The sequence below is a fragment of the Astyanax mexicanus genome, chromosome 12 (assembly GCF_023375975.1).
Source record: "Astyanax mexicanus isolate ESR-SI-001 chromosome 12, AstMex3_surface, whole genome shotgun sequence".
Lineage (NCBI taxonomy): Eukaryota > Metazoa > Chordata > Actinopteri > Characiformes > Acestrorhamphidae > Astyanax > Astyanax mexicanus.
Window position 1 is genome coordinate 35,538,840 of NC_064419.1, and position 15,039 is coordinate 35,553,878.

General features: G+C 38.2%; 1 protein-coding gene across 1 annotated transcript in view; it reads left to right on the forward strand.

The window, feature by feature from the left end:
• fbxl17 (F-box and leucine-rich repeat protein 17) overlaps positions 1-15,039 on the forward strand; it is a 426,729-nt gene that overhangs the window by 132,928 nt on the left and 278,762 nt on the right. The window contains exon 7 of the mRNA XM_007254053.4: positions 4,054-4,184. Within this exon, the coding sequence (XP_007254115.3) occupies positions 4,054-4,184 (131 nt within the window). The remainder of the gene's footprint in view (positions 1-4,053; positions 4,185-15,039) is intronic.

Below are 15,039 nucleotides of genomic sequence, written 5' to 3' on the forward strand. Positions count from 1 at the left end.
TTCTTCTTTAATTAAGGTCAACTGCTAGAGCATGCCTGTGCATTTGATGGAGGACTCACTCCCACACTCACACCACAACAGTGAGAACTCCAGATGACTACAGTTGTGAGGGACAGAAGAAGAGTTTTACTAAGAATAACAGATTTCTACTGAATTTTGCTGGGTCTCCATATTTAATGTAAATTCGTCAAACTTGGAAAAAAAAAAGTTGTGATCGCGATTTGGAGTCAGATTTTAAGGGGAAGGTTTTTTACATGCATTTCTGGACAAGCTGACCAATTCAAAACTGTTGAAAACATTATACACGGAAGTCATATGGAAGGTTAATATTAGAGATGCGCCAATTGGAGCAGTGTTTTTGGGGCTGATACTGATTTCTGATAACCAATCAGCTTTGTTAGACAATGACTGATAATGATTGAGGGCACAGGTAGAAACCACATTTACCTCACCAGGCAAACTTGGTAATGTTAAGTTTTTTATTGTAAGATATTTATCATTTATTGTAGATCTTGCTGTTTCTCTTGTTTTATTTAAGTACAGAAATGTATATTCTACGTTAAATGGCTTGTATGGGTAGATGTCCTATTTCTACATGCATGCATCCTTAATGACAAACATGTATGTAGAAAATATCATATAACTGCACAGACCCAAAGTCATTTGTCCCGCCCCCAAATTACAGCATATAGTCCAGCATATGTTCTACGCATGGCCCTGCAGACCTTGTCAAATCCGCTTGGTTTTACTGACGTACAAGAAGTCCTGTATTGTAGACTCCAGCAGTAATTATATTTTTATTAGGGCCCAGTTGATTTAGCTCATAGTTTATTTTACATCATTTCTCCCTGGCAGCGATGATGTAATTAAATAAATAAATCCCTTATGGATAGCTGTGCAGGTGTATGTAATGGTAGGTGTGTGTGTTTCCTTTCTCTTGTAATAAAGTTAAGTTCATTAGTAGCAGGCAGGACATGTTTTTTATTTATTCATTTTTTGCATTCAATTTTTTTTTCTAATTTTATTTTTAAAAGTGTTGCACAGTTGCATATTCATGAGATGCTACTTCAGCCTGACAGGTTATAATTACTCCCCCCTCACCTCCAGATCAGAATCCGTACAGAACGCCTTAAGGTGGCCTTATCGTTTTGCGGGCAACCTGCCCGGGCTGGTACAGAAGCTGGAAATAAATGGAGAGAAAAGCAAGGGGGCGTCTGTGAGTGAAGGAGGTGGAGGCAGAACGTGCGAAACGGAAAGGGCGATTATCTGAGGGTGAGGAGATGATTAATCTCCTTGTGTGAAGTACTTCCATTGATTGTGGTGTAATGAATTCAGGAGCAGGAGAAGCAGTGGAGGAAAGTGGAGCTTAATACAGATATATACCGGATTTCTCCCTCCGGCATGCACTCAGCATGCACTACGTGAAGGTAGTTAGTAAAGACTATGGGATGTGAGAACGAAGCTGACAATATACCGGCATTTTATGTGTGTAAGTGCAATCAGCGGGTGGGAAATATAGTAAAATAAACTAATATGATATTTGAAGTCATTTTTTAACAGTAGGCGTTACATATATATTACATTATATATATATATATATATATATATATATATATATATATATATATATATATATATATATATATACATATATATATATATATATATATATATATATATATAAAATTAAACAGCATTATGTGAGATGTGTGCTACTAAGTCCATACACTTGGGCACTGTAAATTGCACTTTAACCTACCAGTCAAGTACACGCTTTTTTTTTTTACATGCATTCCTGCTGAGGGATACAGAACATGTGGACCTTGATAGTAAAGTAATATTAGAGAATTTTGTTTGGGGGGGTTGGGGGTGATAAAACTGCTAGAACTGAAAGGGCTTTTGGTTTAATAGGCTGTAATTTTATATAAGTATTAATGCATTTGATTATTATTATGTATTATTTTATGAAATATGTAGCGTGACAAGTAGTGAGGTTGTGCTCACTACTTTTTAGAAAAAAAGGGTGAATGATTAATTTTGCCAGAGATTTGTTGTCATTTTTACTGTACATGCCTTAAAAAAATTATACATTCAAAAATATCTGCTTTTTAACAGATTAATTTCCATATAAATTGGCAAGAAAAGTATGTGAATCCTTCGGAATTGCATGGTATTCTACAAAAAAATGATCTTAATCTAAGTCAAGATTATTGAAAAATATAATGTGCCCAAAATAATAAATATTATTATATATGTATTACAAAAAACATATATTATCTTGTTCCTTCAGGAGGAATTTTAGCCCATTGTTCTTGGCAGAACTGCTCTGTTATATTTCTTGGATGGCTCAAGTGTATGTCTCTCTTCAAGTAAATCCATGTCATCTGAGATATGGCCACAGATTTAGACCCTCCAAAAGCTGTTTTTTTTTTCGTCCACTAAACCCTAAACCATATTTTCCATTAATAGCTAAAATGTGTTCCTTTGAAGTAATGTAACATATCAGTCCTGTTTACAATTTTATAAACTATTCCTAACCTTTTAAAAAAAAGTAATTTCTACGTCTTTGGCACCTTTACTGTTTGAATTGTGCTAAAGACTCTTCTCTGCCTCTAAACCCATACATCACCCAGTGCCCCTCCCAAACTACTCCTACTCCGTTTGTTTTTTAAGCAGCTTTTAGATTTAAACTGAGGGTGGAATCAGCAAAATTCAGGAGGTTTAGTGCCATCCTGTTGAGTTTTGGGTCATTATCCTGTTGCATCACCCAGCTGATTTTTAACTAAATTACACACACATTCACTTTATACTGTAGAATCTTTTGATACACTTGAAATTTCAGAATGTATGTACACTTTTGCAAACTTCAGCCATGCAACCTGTATAGGCAGATGAACTGATTGGAAATGATTGGCATGTTTTTGCTTTTTGCTATTTGTGTAGTATTTCAAACTTTAAATAACTCTCCATTTGAAGTAGGTATTTTAAAATAGCTAATTAGTTTGAAATCTTCTGTACTGTCAAGGATATAAAAGGAGTATAGACTTGTGTACATTACTAAGGGATGGTAGATTAGACATTAGTCATGTCTACCAATTGCTTCAGAAATTTCCCATTAGTGTTGGTATGTGTCTAGTGACAGTGGGTCATAAACGCGTACGACTGCGTTTGGTAGTCAGCACACACAGGAATGTCTCTAGAGCCGAGCGTTTGACCTGAACATTGCCTCTATTTAGCCCTCATCACAAGTGATTAGAATTCTACAGTAGCCTTCTGCGCTGCTGGGCCATAATTTTGAGGTATGATTGCTAAGTGGAGATTTATGAAAGGAAGTGAAGCCTGTCTGTTATTAAGCTGAAGAATGTTCCTCTAACTCTGGGGGCCCAGGCTTCTTGTACAAGCTATTACATTCTAATGAACCATTAAGATCCAGTCATTAAGCAGATTTCATAGGACTCTGGTTATTTGTCCCAGAACATCAATGTAACTTTGTGTTATTACGAGCCAGAGAATTTTTTTTTCTCCCTTTTTACCAAACTTATCCCTTTTTTTTTCCTTCTGAAAACATTAGTCTGTTCATTACGGCAAATGTTTGCTTTGATGAAATTCATGACTTCCAGGGGAATTGTGCAGTCTAACACGTTAGCTGAAGAGTAGCTGGAATGGAATATTGCAATCATCTCGCACTGCCCTTTCGAAACGCTTTTTATTGCATGAAAAGTCAAACAAATGAGAGCAGGAAAAACAGATCGTGACGTATTCAAACTTTTATATTCACTTTATGGAGCAAATTTACAGCCGCACCAGTCCTAATGTAGTGTAATGGTACAGTTTGCTTGCTGCGGAGCAATCTTTTCACTCGTTTATTCTCTAATAAAACAATATTTAGTGAGTAATACGCTGGGCTTGCTTAGTAAATGTCGAACAGAAACAGATAACGCTGCAGTTGGTTTGTTTTAGAGTGCATGTGTGTATTGGGGTTTATGAAAGAGTTATTAACCTCAGTTTGTGTGTGTGTGTTTTTTTCCCTCTCTCTCTGTCTCCCGACTGTAGCTGCGGAGCCTCAGTAGTTTGGATCTTCGGCACATATCCGAGCTTAACAATGAGACGGTGATGGAGGTGGTGAGAAAGTGCCGGAATCTCAGTTCCCTTAACCTCTGCCTCAATTGGAGCATCAACGACAGGTACGTAATCTGTGAATGTAGCTGTTTTAATCACGGTGCTCAGTCTACATGGTCTACATAGGATATGTGCTGTGGGCAATCACCCTCATGCTTATATTTTAATTATACAGGGGTTGTAAAATGAAACTGAAACACCTGGTTTTAGACCACAATAATTTATTGTGGTGACGGACAGTTCTGGTGGATACAGCAGAGTTGAGGTGCACATTGAATTCTGCTGTGATTTGGGTTCAGCCGTGGTTTTATGTTTTTTTTGGATACAATCCGGGTTAGCACCCGAACATCCCTTTCAGACAGCTTCCTCTTACAGCATCCACAGTTAATCCTGTTGGATGTGATTGGTCCTTCTTGGTGGTATGCTGACATTACCCTGGATACCGTGGCTTTTGATGCATCACAAAGACTTGCTGTTTTGGTCACAGATGCGCCAGCAAGACGTAAACTAACAATTTGTCCTCTTTTGAACTCTGGTATGTTACCCATAATGTTGTATGCATTGCAATATTTTGAGCAAATCTGTGCTCTTACCCTGCTAATTGATCCTTTACACTCTTCACGCTCTTACTGGTGCAATGTGCAATTACTGAAGATTGGCCACAAGGTTGGTCCAATTTAGCCATGAAACCTCCCACACTAAAATGACTGGTGTTTCAGTTTCATTGTCCAACCCCTGTACATTACTATTATATTTACATTAATGGCATTTGGCTGATGCTCTTTTCCAGAGCGACTTACAAGTTTATACCAGAATGCCAAGAACTATTTTGGAAATTAAAATGCAAGATACAAAATGCATTTCCCATTTAGCTTTATGCTGTAACTACATGAAAGCCACTACAGTTCACTGTGATTGTATTTCTTATTCATCAGTCCAGTCCAGCGCTGTAGACAAGGTTATTTCACAGGTCTAGACAAAGCACGTTCTCCTGATCTGTGTTTTCTAAGCCATCTGAAATGGTTGCAGACTTGATTCAACATGAATGACCCTCCGTACACGCTTTTGAATAGGTATCTATAGACGGATACTGCTGGAATGGGTCCTCTGTAATTTTGTGTTCTATTTCTGTTTCATTTCCGCGAGACTAATTGATTGTTGTTCATTGATTGCTTTTGCTTTGTGTACACGGGACATGTTTGGTGCTTCATGTATTTGTGAATGCTGGAGCGCTCAATGCCATTTCTTTCAACGGACAATAAAGTATTGAACTGAGCTGAACTGAACTGAGCAGGGAATAGATAGACTTCAGCAGACATATACATAACTGAGACTGAACCATCGGTACTCTGCTTTATTCATCACAATATCTATTTAAAGTTTAAGAAAAGATAATGATGCTCTTTCAGTGCTGTTTGCGTTCCATAAAATAAACCTAGCAAAGGAGCACCAGACTGGAAAAATAAGCTATTTCATCCTATTTCAAAACCCGGCTTGTAATAATTCATCAATGGCCTTTTTTCTCTTGTACGCAGGGTTTGTTTTGGCATGGATCTGTGGTGAGAAGAGTTCATCCTGGCAGTGGAGCGTTGCTTTAAGTTTATAGCTTTTCAGTTGCTTCCATTAGTTAGTCTCACACAGCTAAAGGAACTCTCTTAGCCTTGGCCTTTTCGAAGTCTTGACCACACTGAAAAACGGCAAACTGTTTGTAGTTGAATGAAATGGATTTTTTAAAACACTGCTTTTCCACCGGCCTTTATCCTGAGAAACCCTTGGATTGTTTCAGCCAGGGGTTTTCACCTCTCTTTATTCACCGCAGTGCTGATCTCCACTGCAACACTGCAGCCACTGTCATTATGAGTCATTATGACTCTTTTTCCAAACAGACGCAAAACTGCGCTTTTTAATGTTCAGTCGACTCATAAATCAGAGTTTCATTCTCTTTCTTTTTAGATTCATTACACTTTCATTCCATTAAAAAATAGGTAGCTTTGAGGCTTTTGCTTCAGTTACTGATGAAACAGAAAGAGACAGATGGTTTGCTCATTTTTTTATTTGCATCAGTTGTCAGTTGGTTGTTCAAACAGAAGTCATTTTGTAATTATTGCCTGACCTAATGGGTACAAATGCTTACACCAATCAACCATAACATTATGACCACCTCCACCTTTTTTTTTTTTTTTTTTTTTTTTTTAACAACCATTACGCATTTTTTCTTAGCACCATTGCTGTGTAGCTGTTCTGAAGTGGTCATATGGTGTCCTGACCCTTGAAGAACAGTATGAAAGTAAGGTAATATATGCAGTATGCAGAGAAACAGAAACAGGACTACAGTCTGTATTTATAGAACTACAGAGTGCTCCTTTGTGAGCAGAGTTAAAGAAATTGGATAGTAGGTGTTACATATTTCTTTGGTTCTTTTGTTTTTGCATTTTGGTCATACTTGCATTTTTCAGATTATCAAACTAACTTTAATATCAGACAACTATAACCTGAGTAAATATAAAAACATTTTTTAAATGATAATTCCACTAATTATGGGACAAAAAAACCTATCCAAACCAATCTAGCTATGTGCGAAAAAGTATTTGCCCCTTAAACCTAATAACTTATTTTTGTTATCCTTAGTGGTAACAACTGCAATCCCTCGTTGGTGAAAATTGTTCGCAAAGATCATCATACTGAACGTAAAACATGGTGGTGGTAGTATGATGATATGATGATCCGAGGCTGCTTTACTACTTCAGGGCCTGAGCAACTTGCTGTAATAGATGGAACCAGGAATTCTGCTCTTTACAATCAGCAGAATCCTGAAGGAGAATTTCTGGACATCTGTTCGTGAAATCAAGCTCAGGTGTACTTGGGTTCTGCAGCAGGACAATGATCCAAAACACACAAACAAAATAAAGAATTTGGACTGGCCTAGTCAAAGACTGGTTGAGCTGATCGGAAACAGCCCTTTCATGCTGGAAACCCTCCAATGTGGCTGAATTAAAACCAAATCTGTAAAGTTCCAAAATTCCTACATAGAGATGTAAAAAGACTTATTGCCAGTTATCTGTAAATTTTGATTGCAGTTGTTGCTGTTAAGAGTGGCACAACCACTCTAATAAATTTTCCTAATAAATACAATTATCAGTTAAAGTGCTTTTAAAATTGAATCAGGTTATATATGTCTGATAATAAAGTTTGTTTGATAATCAGAAAAATATCAATATGACAAAAAAAAAAAAAAAAAAACATCTGTAGGGGAAAAAAAAAAAAAAAATCACGCCACTGTATATAGGTTTATTTATCTCCACAGAGCCTGAGTATAATAAAGGCCCAGATTAACATGGCATTATTTAAAGATACTAGGGTCAGCATGGAACAAGTAAGGGTCCATTAACAGACTCTGATTGGTTGGTATATTTGCTTCAAGTCCAAGTAAAACTTTGTTGCCAGATATGTGGACACCTTGCAGTGATGTCAATACTCATTTTCCCCAGTGCCAATACAATGCATATAATAAAGGGTTTCTACACTAATTATTGCTCGCTAAAATAAAGAGTCCACGTTACTTTTACATGTGTTAAAGTTTCTGACTGTACTTGACTCCCACTGTAAACAAAAGTAGTTCATGTTTATGAGTCAGCTGATGCTTCAAGTCTAGTTTGTGATACTATAAGTCTTAAGCTGACTTGAACTTATTACAGTTATTTTTAACGAGAACATCCCACCACTCAACAGGTCTGAAAAATGCTTGTTAGGTGGTCGATAATGAGCATGCCGGGCGGGGCTTAGTGAAGAGTGAGCTGGGAAGAGCGAAGCCAATCAGAGGCTTGGTTCTGCTTGGTAGGTCAGTACTGCAACCACCAATGTGAGTTCTCTCTATTTCATCATTAGTTAAGGCGGAGTTTCAGATGCAGCATATCTGATTTTTTTACTTGCTTATTTTAGAACAGCAGACGTGTATTTTAATAATGTAACTTAGAGTGTTTTTTTCTTTTCTTACCTGTTTTTTTTTTTTTTTAAGTATGCTTGTAAAAAGGGCAGTAGATATGTACAGTAGCTAACAGTACAGGCCAAAAGTTTGGACACACCTTCTCTTTTTCAATGTGTTTTCTTTATTTTCATGACTATTTACATTGTAGATTCTCACTGAAGCATCAAAACTATAAATAAACACGTTGAGTTTTGTAATTAACAAAAAAGGTGAAATAACAAAAATAAATAAATAAAATAATCTAGTTTCTTCAAAATAGCCACCCTTTGCTCTGATTACTGCTTTGCACACTCTCAATGAGCTTCAAGAGGTGGTCACCTGAAATAGTTTACCAACAGTCGTGAAGGAAGGAGTTCCCAGAGGTGTTTAGCACTTGTTGTCCCTTTTGCCTTCACTCTGTGGTCCAGCTCACCCCAAAACATCTGGATTGTGGAGGCCAGGTCATTTTTTGTTAAGTACATAAAACTCCACGTGTTCATTCATAGTTTTGATGCCTTCAGTGAGAATCTACAATGTAAATAGTCATGAAAATAAAGAAAACACATTGAATGAGAAGGTGTGTCCTAACAGGTGCATCTCCAAAAATTATAATATCATTGAAAAGTTCCTTTATTTTAGTAATTCAGTCGAAAAACTGTAACTGAATATTTGTTGCATCCCTAATATGTATATACTTTAGGTAGCAAAAAAAATAAAAGTGTCTGATTCAGATCCGGAATCAGCTTTAAAATGATTGACGCACCCCAAGGAATTTTTTGAAATTCATAGGTACTGTTCATATGTGGAAGTGTAGACTGGAGAATGACTGGAACTTGGAAACGCAGGTTGGCCTGATTTCATGGATTGAGCAGAAGCAGGTGTTCCTCACCAGCAGCAGCAGTTCATTTCTCCAGCTCTTTTGCTGCGAATGTTCTGCAGCTCTCCAGCACCTGGCCAGAGGAACCATCTGCTTTTTAACAGACTCCTTTAAGGGCTTCAAACAGCTATCCCTCTAAATCACCAACATCCAGATGAGATTAGGCCTGGGCCGATGTGTTAAACTGAGTCTGGCCTGGTTTCCTGAGAGCACCAGGTGTGGTGGGTATGGCTTAACACTTGTGGAGTGTCTGGTGAGCCTCATGCTTGGGGTTGAAGCCAAGGTCAGAGGGTGTTTGAATGGCTTCTCGTTGCTATTGTTCATTGCTTTTTTTTTAACAAACCTGAATTTTTTTTAAGCCTTTTATTTGATGTTTGCTGAAATATGAAGCTTATAGGCCTTTGGTTTGTGGCATATAATATATTATTTCTATGCTACGTCTGTTATTTATTTGTGGCATTATTACTATTTTGTACAAAATCAAAGTCTATTTATTCTACTGTAGTTTACAAAATAGTAAATCAACGACATCCAGTCAAGATTCTGCCGAGGCCAATGTGCCAAAGCCTTGTTTTCTCATCATTTCTGATAATGATTGGAATGTCTGGTGAGCCTAAGGCTTGTGGTTGAAGCCAAGGTCAGGTGATGTCCAAATGGCCTTATTCTTACAATCTATTTTTTCCTTTTCTGTACTTTTTATTTTTTTTTTTTACATGTAGTAATGACTTGACTTCCCAGCCTTATGACTCTTTCTTTTTGTTATTTGATGTTTTTATGGAATGTGAATCTTTTTATCTTTTGGTTTATAGCAGATATGTTTTTTTTTCTTTTTTTTTTTCTTTTTTTTTTCAAGTCTACAGCTGAACGGAATGACCCTGTAAGCTGGTCTCTTTGTACAGGCTGGCTAGCTATGGGAAAACCTGGAAAAAAAAAAAAAAACTAAAACATTCCTCTCTCTCTCTCTCTCTCTCTCTCTTTTTTTTCCTCTCCTTTTTGTCTGTAAGGGAGGGGAATAAAATAGCCTTTCACTCAAGAATCAAGGTATCTCTCCCTGGTGAGAGAAACGGCTCTTATTTTATTTATTCTCTTTCTTTAATGTATCGATTTATGGAGCTGGCAGGCTAACTCGTGGAGTTTTTATCGTGACTGTTTTGAGTGTTAACACAATATTGAATTTACAATGCGCCGCAGATACAATTGGTTGAACCTTACAGTTCCTGTTATTTTATGACTTCGGAGTTTATTTGAGATGTGGTTGGCGCATATCACGTTATGTTACTGTACGTCTGCTAATAAAAAATGAAAATGAATGCTTTGCCGAGGCCACTGCCGAGCACGCGGTTCCCACCCTTGGCCATTTATCAGATTTTGATTGATTCTTTTATAGCATTTGCTGGAGGGCTTGGGGGGCAAGGCTGGATGCTGACGGGGTTAGCTCAGGCCTCCCGAGATTTGGGCTGAGGAGGAAAAAGGAGGGAAGGGAGGGTGTAGAATTGCAGATGGGCTACGCCATAATTTGCAACCATTTGATTTTCATGCAGTCTCCCGGCTATATATCGTGACCGCAAACCTTCAAGGGCTTCAAAAAGCCGGGCTGATAATGTGGGATGGTGGGATGTTGATGCTGTGTGAGCATCACATTCCAGCCTGCCGAGGAATCTGAGAGTATATATATGTGTGTGTCTCTGTGTAAGTGTGTGTGTGTGTGTGTATATATATATGTGTACACAGAACCCTGCCTCGGTTCCTGTGCGAGAATCTGATGGGGAGATTACCTCCCAGGAGGGGCGTTAGTGGCGGGCTGGTCTTAGCCCTGCTTTGGTATGCACAGCGGCGCAGCTTAGACTGCTTAATCGACCCCCGCTGAAGGTGCCTGCGCGCGCCTGCGTCAGAGTTTGCTCAGCTTTACCCAGCTTTTACACCCCGACTCGTGCACCGAGCCCAGGTTTAACACCGACGGCATCCTTGACTGTTGAGAGGAGGCGCAAGGCCTTTAAGTTGGCCTCTCAGTGGGGGCTAAGGCAGGAATAAGCCAGAACCATCCGCATACGGCGGGGTTGAGCCAGGCAGCTCATTTAAACATGTGGGCTGGGTTTTACGGACATGCTCTGTCTTTAGAAGGCTCGGGAGTCGTGGATTCAGCGTAATCTTGTACCTGGATGATCTTCGGTTATATATACACTGTGAGGGGAAAAAAAGACAAATAAGTAAATAAAATAAATAATTAAAAAAAAAACACCCACATTTCTATTCTTTAGACTTGTCGTTATTTCGATTTTGGTTAAGCTTTTTTTTGCTCAATCAACTTGCTGAAAAGAGTAAAAGAAAAAGAAAAAGAATAGTAAAATTTGTAATTTTGCAAATTTTGTAAAATGCACGAAAAAATTGAGCTTTGCATTGATGGACAGCAGACACCTACACATGACAGTGCCTCAAATTTATTCTTACTGAACGATAAAATATTCACCAAGCGCAACCTGACAGAAAGAGGCGCTATAGACCTCATGGTTTTACTTTTGAAAGACACTGCACTCTCCATATAAAAATATACGCACACCAACAAAATGTTGGGTGGGTTCAGTCTTCTGCTCTTTTAGGGCGCTTTCACACCAGCTTGATTTGCTCCAGTTTAATCCAGCTTTAGTGCAGTTCAATTGAGCAGGTGTGAACACAGTAATCACACTTGGGTGTGGATCGAAACAACCCGGCCCTGAAACGAATTCTGGAGCGGTTCTCTTGTGTTAAGAAACGTGATCCGGTCTCGATCCGACTCAGCTATCAAATATACTTTTTTTAATTTGAGCTATACTGCTGATAAGGCACAGTTTAATCTGATATATATTAGCTATGAACAAACACTGTCTCTGCTCCAAGCTGTTTACATGCACAGTATGTGCAGCGTTCACTACTCACAGCCACATGACTCTGTGTATTACGTATACATCTGCGCTGCACATCCCATTAAAAGCATTGTGTTTGAAAGCGCAGCTGCACTCTACTACTATAGTTACTTTCTTGCTTCAGAACCAGACAGCTTTGACCAATCAGAGGAGACAATGTGCTTGCGTGGTTTATTGGTGCGCATTTTGGTGCGTTAAGGTTTGTGCCTGTGTGAAACCAAACCAAACAGAGGGAGAAAACACTACAAAAAAACAAACTTATCAACTGATCAGGACCATAGAAACTACAGGTGTGAAAATGCCTTTAGTGTGATGGCACATTTTAGTAGGTCAAGTTAGATTAACACTAAAATATGTTTAGCTCTTTAAAAATAGCTGTTAGAAATTCACAAGGTGCTGCAGTTAGCAGGTACAACACATTGTTGGGGACCATTGCTTCTTATTGCTAGCTCTGCTTCCTCAAGTTAGAACCCATGCTTAAAAATGTTCTTATCTGACCTAAACTTGTCTGACATATTAGCTTTGTATGTTTTCTTTCTCTTTCAGTGGGAGAATATAACAAAAAAAAAAAAAACACAGGAATGGTGACCTCAGTGCTGGAATCTCAAATAGAACTCAAGAACCAATGCAAATTCCTAGTCAGTAATGATCATATGATGGCGGTATTGTTGTAATACTTCATTTAGCATGTAATGCTGTGGTGTTTGGTCATTGTTCTGAGTAAATGGTTCTGAAAACCACTTCATGGAGAAGGCCCATCTCTCTTTCTGCCTTGCTTGTGGACATGCCTTATTAATGGCATGAGCGAAAAAAAAAAAAACTTTGTAGTGTGGTTCTGGGTCGAACACGAGAACAAGGATAAAACCACATGAAAAGTAGCTTCTCTCTCTCTCTCTGTCTCTCTCTCTCTCTTTCTCTCCGTCTCATATATTTGCTCCCCCGGTGAGAGACACTGAACTGCTATGCCACACACAGCCTCATTGAAACACAAGCTTTATGGCAACTGCTGTGTTTTTAGAAGTTTACCCCGGAGATGATAACCTCATACATTGGGGGCTTGACCTTGTCAAACGATATTTACAGCGCACAGCAGCAGAACACAGACCTCAATGCCGGTTGATTTCATAACAGATGAATAGTTGAGGGGTAAAACATTGCTTTCAGAAACGATCTCTTTATTCCTAGGTGCAATTTCACTGATGAGGGCATATCAGAGAGATTTTCTCCCATCCTGTGGCGCAGGGGGAGGCAAAATGCCCTCAGTGGTTTCCTCATTGTCCCCAGATGGGGCCCTGTTTCAGTGCAATCTGTAACTAAAGAGAGCAGGGTGTTCTTTATGGGTGCCCTATGCTGTTAAAGCAGGATGCATCTTCACACAGACGACACTTTTTCAAAGTCATTCACTATTTTGAAAGCAGTGTTTTATATTTGTACAGTGGAATGCAGCTACATGTGCCGGAATCACAGAGAATTCCGAAGAAGAAAAGTTTAAAGGGAAGAGCTTGATTGTATGGATAATTGTTAGGGAGATGTTAGTGTCTTCCAGTCCTTTCTAAAAACAGTAATAGTTGTATTGGGTGTTACAGTAATACATCACTCTCATCAGCTTTTCTTTTTTTTATCTCAGCTTCAAATACAAAATCATTCTACATATAGGCCTGTCACAATAACTACATTATCGACTTATCATTCAATAAATAAACATGACCTCAATCATTTTAATAATCGTAAAATCGTCCTTTGTGTTTGCACTTAAAAAATGCCCTCTATCAATACCCAAAACAAACATAAAGAAACATAGTAACGGCCCGGTGCGGCTCTAGTTGCTTAAATTTTGTGTCTTAGGTTTATGTTGCCGCAGCCTTCTGTTCACCATCAGTATATCTCTCAAGTGAAGGCTGAGGCAAGGTCTGTATGCCGGTTCAATGAGTGCCAGCTGGGACAGACCGGGGCTGCACATCATGGTGTTTCCATGCCTCCGCACTGTGCAATGTATGTGTGTGCGTATATAAATATAAAACATGTATATAGTACACTATATAAAATATAAATATATATATATATATATATAGTACACTATATAAAATATAAATATATATATATATATATATATATATATATATATATATATATATATATATATATATATATATATATAGTACACTGAAGCAACTACTATAACCTAATTCGTTTCACAAAAGTTCCAATAAGTTGGAACTTTTCAGGTTCCAAAATTAGGTGTGTAAACAGGAATAGAAAGTTTATTGTCTTTAAAAGGGTTAATTCATTTTTTTTAAATATTATGTTATTATTTTATTAATGCCAAATTAGTGGTCTAAGACTGGCAATAATATCGTTTATCGCAATAATTTCTGGGACAAAATATTGTTTGCAAAAATTGGTTATTGTTCACTAGCACTTTTTTTGCAACGCATGTCGCCGTGCCGGATCTCTCAACTCGCCGTGTAGGCGTGTCCTTGGCTCTTTTGAATTCAAATGAAGCAACAGAAGTAGTCAATCATATGTTTTCTCTATTGAAATGAATGGGATGTGTTGGGGCTTAGGTGCTAGTGGACACGTACACATACTGGAGCCTCGCTCTAGCTCCAGCTCCAGCTGTGCTAAACTTGCTGTGGCACACTGGCCAGAGTTAAAAATCACTCACAAGATAGCACCTTAGAACTTTCAGGTGTACAGGTGTAAGCATTCCATGCAGTAGCATTTCAGTATTTGATAGTAGTAGTAGTTAATGGGTTTATAAATGACTGTTTTGTCCATATATATATATATATTTTTAAGGTGGAATCCTTCATTATATGATTATTCTAAGAAAATAAATTATATAAAGGTTGTTTGTATTTTCTCCTCTTTTTTGCTTTTAAAACCATTTCAAAAGCTTTTACAGAACAGGCTTGTGACCTTCCTGTGAGGCTCACAACGTTAGAAAAAATGCGTGAGCATGAAGCCGTTTAGAAGCTGGTGTCCAGCAGTATTATGACCAATATTCCCTTTCCTCTTTCTCTATACACACAGCACAAAAGAGCCACATGCCTCAGGTGAGGCTTCACTCTAATCCAGTCAGGAATGTGTGTGAAATCAGCCGCTTTTCAGCCTTTTGCCTGCAGGAGAGATGACTAGGCTCTCTGCGTCTGAGCTGTGTATGTGTTTGCGGCGGAGCG